A 14,239-nucleotide genomic window follows, 5' to 3' on the forward strand; every position below is an offset into this window, starting at 1 on the left:
TCCTGGCTACTTAAGAGACCAGCTCTCTCCTAATAGCTGGGATCAGCCAAGATGCTTCTGCTAACAAGTCCCCAGATTTGAACTTTAGGCAACCCCTAGTCCAGGGATTCTCGCAACAAATTTTTTGGTGGCCTCAGAGTGTGGCCGCATTTGAGAAACGGTGCCCTAGTCAGAGTGTTCTTAATGGAGGATACTGCCATCTGGAACTTTACTTCGCTAATCTATTCATCACAGTCTGATTTTACTGACCTTCAGAATATTGCGTAAGGCCCATGTGTTTACTCGTGCCTCTGCCTGATGCAGGCCATTAATGGAGGAGTCTAATGTTTAAAGGAATTGGTTAGGTAAGTAGCTGGTTTGTCCTCATTATAGTGCCTTTGTGCAATATGAAATTATCTTGGGGATTGGATGTAGACTGTAGGTGGCACTATCTGGCTAATGCTGATTTTAACTGTGGTTTAGTCATACACAACGCACCTGAAAGCTTATGCAATGAGTGTATATTCAGTACAAATGAATTAAATAAAATGCTTCTGCAAACCTGAGCAGCAGTATTGCAAAACTTTTATAATGCTAGGTCTCTTTAAACAGTTTAAAATAAACTACATTCAAATAATTTTAAACGTAAAATACCCAAAAAAATATGCAGCTAGTGAAGACAGCAAAAAACAAGGGTACAATTCATTACCAGTACTTTGACTTATCTGTCAAGTGTCTAAACTGCACTCTTGCCATGAAGTATTTTTCCCCTGCAGTTATACAATCTGGCATTCCCTATAAAACACTCTCACAGGGCAAACAGCCCCAAAAATAAATACTTTGTCAAAATTACAGGAACGGCCTTAAGCAAAGGACTTTTGGGCAGAAGCAGAACCTCAAGCCTACTTCAGTCCCAGGTGCTGCCCAAACAAAGTTCAACAAAATATAATTTGGTCAGCCAGGATAAAACCTACTCCTTAACCATTATACAGCCTTTCCAAATGTAGCTTTCACAGTTAAAATTAGTTTTTCCATTAATACCATTTTATATCATTATTAAAAGCACTAAAACATTTGCCTTGACACAGCCTGTAACAAATGATTATCAGTTATGGTTAATACAACTGCAATTATATTAACCCTGTAGGATTTGCTGTTGCCAAAACACAAGTCCTAATTACTCTCCCATTTTAGTAGCTGGGTGGCCTTCTGTTAGCCCCATTTGACTACCTGGGTGGTTGAAATAAGTCGTCTAAAGTTAAGAGAGAAGACAGGAAATGGGGGGGAGAGGGGGGCAGGGGCAAGAAGGAAGAAGAAAGTGAAGGCTGAAGAAAGCCTTCCACTTTTCTCCTATTTCTTCCCCATCCCCCACATCATATTTCCTCTAAGTGTTAAAAATACATCAAATTTCTACTGCCACTGCTATCCCCCACTCCATTTCCAACTAGCCAGGTTCTTATCGCCCATCACTGCAGTATCTGACCACCACCTAAATATTTAAAAACACAATCTTTTTGTCTTATTCCCTCCCTACCCAGCAAAAAGATAGAAAACCAACAATAGGGAAAGAAAGACAGAAAGAAAACGAAAGGCAACAGTCACAGTAGGTCCTCTACCTTTTGTAAGGGCCAGTTAAAGGAAGGACTCCTGGATACCCAATCCTGCCCTAGGACTGGGCACCATCCACTGGATTCCCTACATTGCTTCTCCTCCCTCTCCCCTTTTCACAGCTCCGTTTCAAGCAGTCAGTGCACCTCTAAACTACCATCCTGACAGCCACCTCAAAAGTGTCAGAGAAACATGGCTTCAAAGAGAGTGGGTCACACAACATTACAGGATCCACAAGCAAGGCAACCAGTTGCGACATCTTCCTCTGGCCCTTTTACAACATAATGGTCACCTCTGTCCTAGCTTTGTTTTACATACCCTACTGTTGGCCTTCCTCAGATGATTTAAGACATGGGTTGGCTTTCTATCCTTTTGTACACATGAATGTGACAACTTTCCAGGGTTTTGATCAACCAGTAATTCTGGTGGTTACCTCACACTTTGTGATCCCATTTCAACTAGAGTACACTACTACAGATATTACTGTTTTAATTGTAAATGCTAGCACTACTGGTCTTATCTCCTTAATTCAAACATGGTTTAAATTTCTTATTTTAGCTGTTCAAAGAATAGTGCTTAAGTCTTCAGTATGTTACCTCAGCATTAAAACAAACAACCTACGCTAACATTTATTGTGGTACAAAAGAGAACAAGGCAAAACATTAGGGAATATCTAAAAGCATATTGCAAATTTTTGTATTATATTATTATTATATTGCATATTTTATTTTTAAATAGATTTTTTTGCCTTAAGAGCTAGCAGAAAGAGAAAAATATACTGAAATGCAATCTAAGACATTTCGAATGCTGAAGTTGCCACAAGTAATTCTATCCTGTTCAGTCACTCACCCAAACCCAAGTTTTTTGTGAAAGCAGTGTTACTTCTCTAAAGTAAAAAGCATTAGATACTATTTACTTTGAAATGGAGGAGACTACTCCCTTATGCTTGGCAGCAGCATCTCTTATGGCCTGGCAGGCATATTATTGTCATAACGAGCAGGTGGCCTTGAAATTTAAGAATAATGACACTTTACAAGGTAAAATTTGTGTTCACAAATGTGTTATTTTCAGGTTAAGAACCCTAATCCGTATTAGACTGAAGTATTAATTATTTTTGCCAGACCAAGTAATTAAAGTCTATGATTAAAACACCACACAGTAACTTGATATGTAAATGACTTCAACTGCAGTTCAGTGAGTTGTTTTTCTGATTTTTCTTTCTTTCTTCTAGTTAAAACAATTTCATGCATGGCCATAACAGCTATTCTGATCAGTTTTACTGAATCCAATAAACCTGAGACACAAACTGCCAAAACCCAGGAAATTCAAAGTTTAGGTTGAGCCTCTCCCCATAACTCATAAGGTTGTACTCTCCTCCCCATAAAAAATTGTGTATTAAGGATGAAGGGTCAACCTTGGACCTTGAAGGGTCAACCTTGGATTTCCTGAATTCATGCGGCTTATAGCTTAAACTTCATACAATTAAAAGGGTTGTCTATGTGAGTATATCTAAATTGAAAGTTTAAATCAGTGTAATCCTGCTCATCCTGGGGAAACTCATTTCATCACTTTGCTCTCCAGTAGTCCTGATGTAGTTTTCTTTTTGTACCGGGAAGATACAGGGAAGTTATATGACTTCTCAAGGGTCACAGCAGTCAACAGCAGACAGGACTGTCTACTCCCAGTCCCCTACTGGAAATCTCCACATAGCTTCATATACTGCACTTGCAGATGTTCAGCAATCCACTAGAATGATAGATGGATAATTTCCAAGGAGTTTGGATTAAATGTATTAATCCAGCTGACTCCAAAATGACTCCTTTAAGTATTTTTATTTGAGACCAAATGCCATAGCTTCCTGGTGGCAATGTGTGATATTAACTGAATTCAATATACAATGTATAAAATAATTATTCCCTCATTTCCTCAAAGTGTTCCAAATACGTTTTCTTAAATAAAAGAATTCTACTCAGCCCTAAATATTTTATACCATAGTTCTCTGCTCCATTCTTCCCCAGGGGGGATAAAATTGATTTTTTTGTACTTGTTTTTATTTAAAATCAGATTTTATTTAAATTACAATACATTTTTAAACATTAAAAATTAAATTTGAAATTCTGACATCCTATGTGAAGGCCTAACTTACCATAATCTATTAAATAAAAAAATATTAAACAGTGCATGCTTGCCACCAAAGCTTTAAAGAAAGTCAAACCACTCTACTTGCAGAAGTCATTGGTAACAACATGGAATCAGTTTATTGAAGCGTTAAACCAGCTTTTGACAGCAGTAGCTTTTTCTCCTCATACAAGGAAAATATTCTCTTCATTTCAGTTTATTCAACTATTTCTGTTCAATGACTAATTCATTCAAAGTTGTGAAACCAATTGGGAGATGAAAGCGCAAGAAAGCTCGTTTTCCTCTTCCAATCTATGAATAAAAACTAGGAGTGACGATGAGCTCTACTAGTTCTAAAATCTTGAATGTGGTCACCTGAAACAATCAGTTCAATTCACTAACTACTTATTAAAGAAAGACAGTATAACTCAATTTTAAATGAAAAACATGTTTAGATGAACATTTTTCTTATGTATCCAGCACATTTAAAGGTAGTTTTATTTAACTAATAAAAAATGTAAATGCTGCTTAATGTTGCACATTTGTCATTGAATGTCAGTTTCCATCCAAACACGGCTTGACACATCACAAGAAAAAAAAAATCGATCATTTTGTAAACGCATCACTAACCACTTTCTAACATGTTAAAAAAAGGTAAAAATTAAGACTCTGAATAAATGTACGGTAAGCTGCGTAACTGCTAAAAAACATGTATAGGTATCGTGTATCTTCCTGCTTAGCAAAAAATAATACCAAATTTAGTGTAAAAACTATATTTAGTTGAAAATTAATGTGTTTTATTGGTTACCAACCAATGAGAATCACCTTTACTTAAGGAAAGTGAACTAAAAAATACAAATGCAAAACAAGAGTAAAATCAGTGATTTAAATCACTGATTTAAGTCAGTGATTTTCAAGCTGGGGTACTCATACCTGTAGGGGTACCTGAGCTCTCATCAGGGGATACGCAAGAAAAATCCTGTAGTGGCGGACAATGCATTTTATTTAGTAAGACTTGGCAATCTGATCATGGATATATTATGATCTTCTCTGAGATGGGATAGGCTGTAGACTACATTATTTGGAAAGGGATATGCAGCCTAAGACGTTTGAAAACCACAGATTTAAATCAATCCACCCTGTTCCTCCCAAATGAATGAAGCCCTGTAAATTAAACTGTGCAAGGACATTCCATTATGTTCTGAAACATTAACGATCGCATTAATGAAACAGAGAGGGTTACAGAGCTCCCAGTACATTGAACAGTAGTATTACATACAACAGGCAGATTTGGACTGAGTGAAGAAAGTGAGACGAGAAAGGCAGAAATTCAGTAGCCCAAGCAACAACCTGGTGATAAAGAACATGCTATTTCAACAAAGAAAGCCACAGAGGAAATGGACATGGATACCTGATGGGCATACAAAGAACATGATACACATACTTGTGAATCAGAGACAGAAATCAAGTGGGTGATAGTGCAGATCATATGTGGCCACATTCGGATCAGATCATAAATTAGCGCTGGCATCAATGAGCTGAAGGCTGAGAGCAATCGACAAAGTGCCAGGAATAAAGATCTATGAAGTGGACAAATGGAAAGAGCCAGATATCCAGAATGAACATGAAGAAGTCATGCAGAAGAAACTTCATATCTCTGGTGAAAGAGGAAATGAACACTGAAAAGATACAGAACACCGTAAAAAAAAAAAAAAAAAAAAAAAGGGAGGGGAGATTACAAGAGCAGCTGAACAAATGTTGGGCTACAAGGCCAAAACGAAGAAACCAAGGTGGATAACAGATAAAGCGCTGCCGCTGAGTGACAAGCGTAGGAAGCCAAAAGAGAACAAGAAGGAGGACGAACGTCTAAGAGCAGAGTGCAACAGTCTCACCAGACAGATAAAACAAAAAGCAAACAACCAGACAAGCAAACAACATAAAGAAGAATATGCGAAGAGAAATGTGATATGGGTTGTATCACAAAGTCAGAGAAATGAATGGGACAGATATACAAGCTGAAGAGGTCCGCAGTGAAAGGCAAACACAGACAAATAATTGGGGGCAAACAAGTAAAGAACAAACAATGGAAATAATATTTTGAAGAATTGCGCAATGTGCAGAATACAGTAGATGGAACAGTTCTGGACAAACTTCAGAGCTCAAACAAGGGAGAACAGAGGCCAGAATTCTTAGAAGAAATAATAAAGATCTTGACAGAAGTTTGAAAAACAAAGACACCAGGAAGCGACAACATAACTGCAGAGCTGCTGCAGGCAGGCGAGGACACACAAAGATAATAGACCAGCTCCTCAACAAGATTTACAAATGATAGCAACTGCCACGCAAATGGGGGAAAAGTTGTAACAGTACCAATCCATATAAAAAGGCAGTAAGAGCAAGTGCAAGAACTACAGATTAATCAGCTTATTGAGCGTACCAGGAAAAAATTTCACCAAGACATTTCAGAGGAGAATGAAGAGGTATGTGAGAGCAGCACTTGCAGAGAAACAGGCTGGATTTTGACAAGGGCTGTCAATTAGTTGCAGTCAACTCACGCGATTAACTCAAAAAAATTAATCGCGATTTAAAAAAATCAATTGTGATTAATCGCAGTTTTAATCACACCGTTAAACAATAAAATACCAACTGAAATGTATTAAATATTTTTGGATGTTTTTCTACATTTTCAAATGTATTGATTTCAAATATATTGATTTCAACTACAACACAGCATGCAATGTGTACTGTGCTCTCTTTATATTATTTTTATTACAAATATTTGGACTGTAAAAATGATAAACAAAAGAAATGGTATTTTCAATTCACCTCATACAAGTACTGTAGTGCAATCTCTTTATCATTAAACTGCAACTCACAAAGCTAGATTTGTTTTTGTTACAAAACTGCACTCAAAAACAAAATGTAAAACTTCAGAGCCTACAAGTCCACTCAGGCCTACTTCTTCTTCAGCCAATTGCTAAGACAAAGAAGTTTGTTTACATTTACGGGAGATAATGCTGCCTGCTTCTTATTTACAATGACAGGTTTCAGAGTAGCAGCCGTGTTAGTCTGTATCTGCAAAAAGAACAGGAGTACTTGTGGCACCTTAGAGACTAACAAATTTATTAGAGCATAAGCTTTCGTGGGCTACAGCCCACCTCATCGGATGCATAGAAGATATAGTAAGAAGAGATACACACACACACACACACAGAGAAGGTGGAAGTTGCCAAACAAACAATCATCTTAATTAACTAGCCTCTTACAGTTTGTATGGCAACTTCCACCTTCTCTGTATGTGTGTGTGTATATGTGTGTGTATATATATCTTCTTACTATATGTTCCATTCTATGCATCCGATGAAGTGGGCTGTAGCCCACGAAAGCTTAAGCTCTAATAAATTTGTTAGTCTCTAAGGTGCCACAAGTACTCCTGTTCTTATTTACAATGTCACCTGAAAGTGATAACAGGCATTCCAAGGGCCCTTTGGTAGCCGGCACAGCAAGGTATTTACATGCCAGATAAGCTAAACATTCATATGACCCTTCGTGTTTCATCCACCATTCCAGAGGACATGCTTCCACGCTGATGACTCTTGTTAACAAATTAATGCATTAATTAAATTTGCAACTGAACTCTGAGGAAGAAAATTGTATGTCTCCTGCTCTGTGGTTTTACTCACATTCTGCCATATATTTCATTTTATAGCAGTCTTGGATGAAGACCCAGCATATGTTGTTCGTTTTAAGAACACTTTCACTGCAGATTTGACAAAACGCAAAGAAGGTACCAATGTGAAATTTCTAAAGATAGCCACAGCACTTGACCCAAAGTTTAAAAATCTGATGTGCCTTCCAAAAATCTGAGAGGGATGGAGTGTGGAGCATGCTTTCAGAAGTCTTAAAAGAGCAACACTCTGATGTGGAAACTACAGAACCTGAATCATCAAAAAAGAAAATCAACCTTCTGCTGGTGGCATTTGACTCAGATGATGAAAATGAGCATGCATCAGTCTGCACTGCTTTGGATTATTATCGAGCAGTACCCATCATCAGCATGGACACATATCCTCTGGAATGGTGGTTGAAACTTGAAGGGGCATATGAAGCTTTAGTGCATCTGGCACGTAAATATCTTGAGATGATGGCTACAACAGTGGCATGCGAACGCCTGTTCTCACTTTCAGGTGACATGGTAAACAAGAAGGGGTAAAGGGCAGCATTATCTCCTGCAAATGTAAACAAACTTGTTTGTCTGAGCAATTGGCTGAACAAGAAGTAGGACTGAGTGGACTTGTAGCCTCTAAAGTTTTCCATTGCATTAAAAAAAACACAATTTTTTGTACATAATTCTACATTTATAAGTTTAACTTTCATGATAAAGATATTGCACTACAGTACTTGTATTAGCTGAATTGAAAAATACTTATTCCTTTTGTTTTGTACAGTGCAAATATTTGTAATAAAAATAAATATAAAGTGAGCACTGTACACTTTGTATTCTGTGTGGTAATTGAAATCAAAATAATTGAAAATGTAGAAAACACCCAAAATATTTAAATAAATGGTATTCTATTATTAACAATGCAATTAATCGTGATTAATTTCTTGACAGCCCTAATTTTGATCAGGATGAAGTACAATAGATCAGTTATTTGTGATAAGACAGGTATTGGAAAAGTATACAGAACACAACCAAACCTATTACAACTTTATAGACTTCAAATAAGTTTTTGATGGCATTGAGCAGAAAGAATTATGAAAAGTTATGAGAATGTATGGCATCCCCAAAAAGTTGATCAAGCGGATAGAAAGCATCCACAGCAAGTTGGTGAATGCAGTGACAGTTGATATAAAGCTGACTGAATGGTTCAGAATGACTGTAGGAGTGAGACAAGGAGGCATGCTATCACCAGATTTGTTCAACTTGGTACTGGAATCAGTAATAACTGTAGCCCTGAGAGATGAAATGGGAGGAGTCACATTATATGGTGGGACCGTGCATAACCTTAGATTAGCAGACCATACTGACTTCACAGCATTGACCAAGGAGGATTTACAGAGACTGACTGACAAGTAGACTGAGAAAGCAGAAAATTCAGATTAACAGGAGTCGGGGCACAAGTGGCAGGTGTGTGCCAAATTCTTCAGCGGACTCCAGTATGGCCTTTTTAATAGGGAGCACCAATTTTGAAGGAGCCGTAGCTTGGAGAAGATCCACTAATGCCTGGATTGTAAAAGGATGTGAAGAGCTTGTACATTTCATCAACTTCAGGGTTGGCAGAGTAAAGGTGAGAGTTAATAGGGCACATTGGGGCACTGCTGAAAGAGGGCAGAAACAAAATTACAGACAGGATTCCTGTTCTAAAATATTGACAGTTTTATGTATGAGAGAAAGATCTTCTGACCCCTGTCCAATAGATGGACCCCATCTCCGAGAAACACTGTGGTGTCAGAGTTTGTAATGTTTCTGTTCCATAAGGCATGAATTTTTCAATCAGCAGTGACCCCTCCCAATTTCCCCAGTTAATGGTCTTCCAGCATTCATTAATAGTTTTCATGCAGCGTTGGGGTACACTGGCAGAGCTGTGGAACACAATGGCTGTGGTATGGTTGGAGTGCATTGGCAAAGCGGTAGGGTGCAGGAAGGTTGGGGTGCACTGGTAGCTCTGGGGCTGCAGGCTGATCAGGGTGCACTGGCAGAGCTGTCGGACCCAGGGTGTTTGAACTTCACTCGCAGAGCTGTGGGGTGCAGAGTAGTGGGGATGCAGGAAGGTTGGGGTACATTGGCAGAGCTGTTTTGTTGAATGCCATGCCTCCCTCACCTGAAGGGAGCCAAGAGAGGTTGGATGCTATCATCCAATCCAATTTATGCCCCTCCTCCTAACCACCCTCCCTTTGCTACAGTCCAAACCCTTCCCCCTAAACTCCCACTCGACAGTCACACATCTATTTTTCCCCAAAAGATACTTTGATTATTGCCCCCACCCCTCAAAGAGAAAATGAAATTGCTATCCATGCCTTACAAATTGTAGCAACCTTCAGTCACTCAGTTCAAAACTCCTTTTGTTTTAGGAGAGGGCATGCAATTACCTTATCTTTAGATGTTTACTGAAGAATGAGTTCACAGCCATTAAAAGGTCTGTGATTCATCCAGTCATTAGTACCTCCAAGTTTAACAGTACACAAGGCATTAGAAAAAAAGTGAAACTAAAAAAATGCACACTACACATCCCTAATTAATCGCCTTTTGTTTCATCCCATCCCCTACAATTTGCCCAACTTTTTGGCCTGACGGCTACATCTGGATATGGAAATTGTATGGTGGGCCATGAATGCTTACGAAATTGGGGTTGGGGTGCAGGAGGGATGAGGGCTCTGGGGTTGGGCCAGAAATGAGGAGTTCAGGGTGCGGGAGGGGGCTCCGGGCTGGGGCAGGAGATTGGGGCATTGGAGGGAGTCAGGGGTGCAGGCTCCGGGCGGCGCTTATCTCAAGCAGCTCTTGGAAGCAGCAGCATGTCTCCCTCCAGCTCCTATGCGGAGGTGCAGCCAGGCGGCTCTGCACGCTGCCCCGACCGCAGGCACCACCCCTGCAGCTCCCATTAGCCACAGTTCCCAGCCAATGGGAGCTGTGGGGGTGGAGCTTGGGGCGGGAGAAGCACACAGAGCCCCCTGGCTATCCCTAAACATAGGAGCCAGAGGGAGGACATGCTGCTGCTTCCAGAAGCCTCGGCATGCGTGCTTAGAGCAGCCTCCAACCCTGCTCCCCAGCTGAAGCGAGGGAGTAGGGCAAGCCCCAGACCCCACTCCCCAGCGGGAGTTCGAGGGCCAGATTAAACAGGCTGGAGGGCCGGATGTGGCTCCCGGGCCGTAGTTTGCCAACTCCTGAATTACTATTGAAGTTTATTATTAGCATATATATTCTGGAGCATAGTCTGTGTCTTTTTACCTTTCAAATTCATCTAACAAAATCTTGGCATTATAAAAATAACAGTGCATGGCAAATCCCCCTTGAATTTCACAGGAGCGGGAAAGGCCCTTAAAAAAGAAAGGTGTGACGGTGATGGCTGTGAACTCATCAATCAAATTATGCAAATCTCCCCTTATATTCAATACACAAGGTATCTTCTCAATACAGATCTACTATTTGTATTTGTTTCATTGTATAACTGTTTAATACTGAACTCCCTTTATATCTGAAGAAATTTCAAATAATTTATCATTAAAATTCAGACAAATGCTGACTCTGTTTAACATTTCAGAGAGACAAGGTGGGTGAGGTCATATCTTTTATTGGACCAACTTCCATTGGTGAGAGAGACAAGCTTTCAAGCCTCACAGAGCTCTTCCTCAGGTCTGCCTGAAAGCTTGTCTCTCTCACCAACAGAAGTTGGTCCAATAAAAAGATATTACCTCACCCACCTTTTCCTCTCTAATATCCTGGGACCGACATGGCTACAACTACATGGCATTTAGCATTTCAGTTATTTGTCCAACAATCGTTTAGAACATTTCCTCTTTAGCATATCTGTAGTTCAAGATAAGGACAGTAATTTGATAGGAAAGAGAAGGCATTTGATTACTCCATAGACTTGCAAAAGAGGATATCAGAAGTAATTAATTAATTTCAGTTAAAAAAAGAAAGGTTGTTCCAGGCCCAATATTTCATTCTGAAGACTTATAACAACTTGGATGTAATAGTAAATATTGATAGTATCTATTCCCATAGGTTTAATAAGTAGCAGCTGTTACCCAACAGAAAGCAGAATAATTCTTTGTATCCCAACCTGGCACATCGTAAGAAACATCAAGTACGAACGTGCAGGCCTATTCCCATCCAGATGGGATTCACTTAGCTGATGGAATAATATAGATGAGATGTTGTTTAACACAGGAAAAGTACAAAAATAAAAGGTGGCTTTATATTTTCTGAACTAAGAGTGTAGCTGGAAGGTTGCATGAGGATTAGTATTCAGAGTTTAAGGCTGGCTATATCACAGGGACACCTTTAGACACACCATGGAGATTTGTCTGATGTGTCAGAGGCCTGCCTGTACCTTAGCCCATAATAATCTTCAAAAAGAGAATTCCATAAAAGATTGGTCTCCTGCTGAGAAGCTAAAGTGCCCCAGAGGCCTCAGTGTCCCACAGTGATTAGTCTCTTATCTTGTTTTACAGGTATCTACGCTGAATCTGGATTTAGTTCTTTCACAGACTTAACTATTTGAACATATTGTTTTCTCTATATATCAAATTTGGTTACCTTTAAATCACCTGGTTTGTATCTCAAAGGTGGCATAATGGTGCCAATTCTCTTATAAGCGGAAAAAACTAACCACATTACTACAAGTAGGTTGACACTCTTCATGCTGTTGAAAAAACTTGAGTTTCAGCCATCTTAGCAGGTCCCATGAACTGCTACCTCAGCATCCAATGGCTGAGCCTACACTAGTCTCCTTTCTGAAAAAATCCCACACCACTCCCCGCCACAGCTAAAATTGGTACAGCTCTAATACAAACGGTTATATAAGTAAATAGCAGCTCCTTTTGTGAATCTGCATCATAATTAGATCCTTTGCTGAAATCAAGGGAAGAACTCCTGACTCCAGTGAAGTCAATGGCAAAACTCCCTTTCACTTCAAGAGGGACAGGATTTAATACAGTAAGTATAAACAAAATTTTTAGGCTTTTGTCAGATTTGCAGCTCAGAAAAGCATAGCCATTAAGGGAGATTTTGCATTTTGGTTTGTCTCATTAAAAACTTAATACTGTCCCTATTTACCCCCTTCCCTAGGTCTCAAAGCAGCACTGCAAGCACTTCAGTACCCATTTTGTGAAATTATTCTCTAAGCACTTAATGGAAAATCCACCCTTACCTAGACACAGAGTCAGTTCAGTTTAATAATTTTAGTTCTCATACGAAAGTATAAAAATAAAATTACAAAGAAAAATCATTTTCAGGTAATTTTCCAAAATGTCAGAATACGCAGTTTATCCAATGAAAAGTAATGAGAATTTCCAGGAAAATATAAAGCCACTTGTTGAATATAGCAAGTTTACCACTCATTCTCAGATTTAAAAAACTGCAGGATCCATGGGTTGAACTCCAATTTCCCCATGTGCTCCTATTAATTTTTCAGTAGGTAGCACTACAGAAATTAAGAAAAGGGTGAGAGTTGTTTGTTTTGTTTTTCTTTTAAGAACTAGCCATTTAACTCTTACCATTCCAATTTGAGTGCCTAGATACAACTAAAATAAAACAGTCCATACAGTCATATATCATGCAACTAATTCCAAACAGTGGACACCTGTGGCCATATAAATCCTCATTGGACTCAATGGAGCTCTACCAAGGTGCAAGGAGCTGTTTGCAAAGTCAGTTGCAGAATCAAGGCCCATAGTTTGTAAAACTGTTACACATTTTTTTTTAAATAAGGAATATGTGGGTTTTACCTGGAAAGTATTTCAGTGAGCATCACAAAGCCAGTGTAAGCTAATTCAAATGCCCCTCTATGCCTGGACTGCAAAAGATGGTGTTTAAAGTAGTCTCCTATATCTTTAACCTAGAAAAATTTTTAAAAAAATGCAAGTCATGATTTGAGTTGATACAACTAGTACATTTATTTACACAAAATACTGAAATTTCAAACAAGTGTTCCCCAACAATGTCCATACCACCTTATGCCTCTACATCTCTCATTTGAGACACAACAATATTTCCTCAGGTTAAAACGGTCACAGATAGTGATCAACAAATAAAAGGAAAATACAAACTAAAACGCAAGAGGTAAAAGACATTTTACTTTAAACATAAGAAAACTAGCACAAAACATGCTAGACTCAATTCTTGTACTCAACAGCGCAGTGTCATTAACTGTCCTGTAGGACAAATTATAGAAGACTGTAGTGACCTATGTGAGACACTGATTTCCTGAGCTACAAACAAGAGTCTCTCATGCTGTTTTACTCAGGATGTTAGCAAAGGGCAGAGGCAAATGTCCACTGAAGAACATGAATGGAAATAAATATTTGGAAGGGTATTTGTGAAGGGGGAAAGGATGCCTATAATATTTTAAGTAGCTGGCCCCTTACATCTCATAACTTTCCAAACACATTACTTCTTAAATTAGGTAGCTTTGTTCACAGAAAGAGAAAAACAGCTTGCCAAATAGCAAGTTTTGTATTTAGTAAGAAAATATACTTTATTTTTCAAGCTTCTAAAAGGGCTCTACTGACCACAGATTGTAAAAGAGAGTCTACACTGTCCATTTAATTGCTTAGTATAACAAGAACTACAGTTAAAATGTGAAATATACGAAAATGTTGTCTTAAGAGACTAAATGCCACTGACATCATGTCCTATAATTCTATTAATAAATCAAGTGTGTAAGCATCAGTACATCTTTAGAAATGCCAGGATTTAATTCTGCAAAAAACAAAACATCTTGTCAATACTACCTATTATTCTTCATAAGTTTCCATGACGACTATATACTGAAGAGACACAAAAAATGGATAACTGAATCATGTGACA

The 14,239-nt window shown here is 38.7% G+C and overlaps 1 protein-coding gene across 1 annotated transcript in view; it reads right to left on the reverse strand.

The window, feature by feature from the left end:
- Window positions 1-14,239, reverse strand: part of THADA (THADA armadillo repeat containing) — a 307,383-nt gene that overhangs the window by 243,669 nt on the left and 49,475 nt on the right. Inside the window, exon 22 of the mRNA XM_074949353.1 lies at window positions 13,159-13,268. Within this exon, the coding sequence (XP_074805454.1) occupies window positions 13,159-13,268 (110 nt within the window). The remainder of the gene's footprint in view (window positions 1-13,158; window positions 13,269-14,239) is intronic.

The sequence above is a fragment of the Natator depressus genome, chromosome 3 (assembly GCF_965152275.1).
Source record: "Natator depressus isolate rNatDep1 chromosome 3, rNatDep2.hap1, whole genome shotgun sequence".
Lineage (NCBI taxonomy): Eukaryota > Metazoa > Chordata > Testudines > Cheloniidae > Natator > Natator depressus.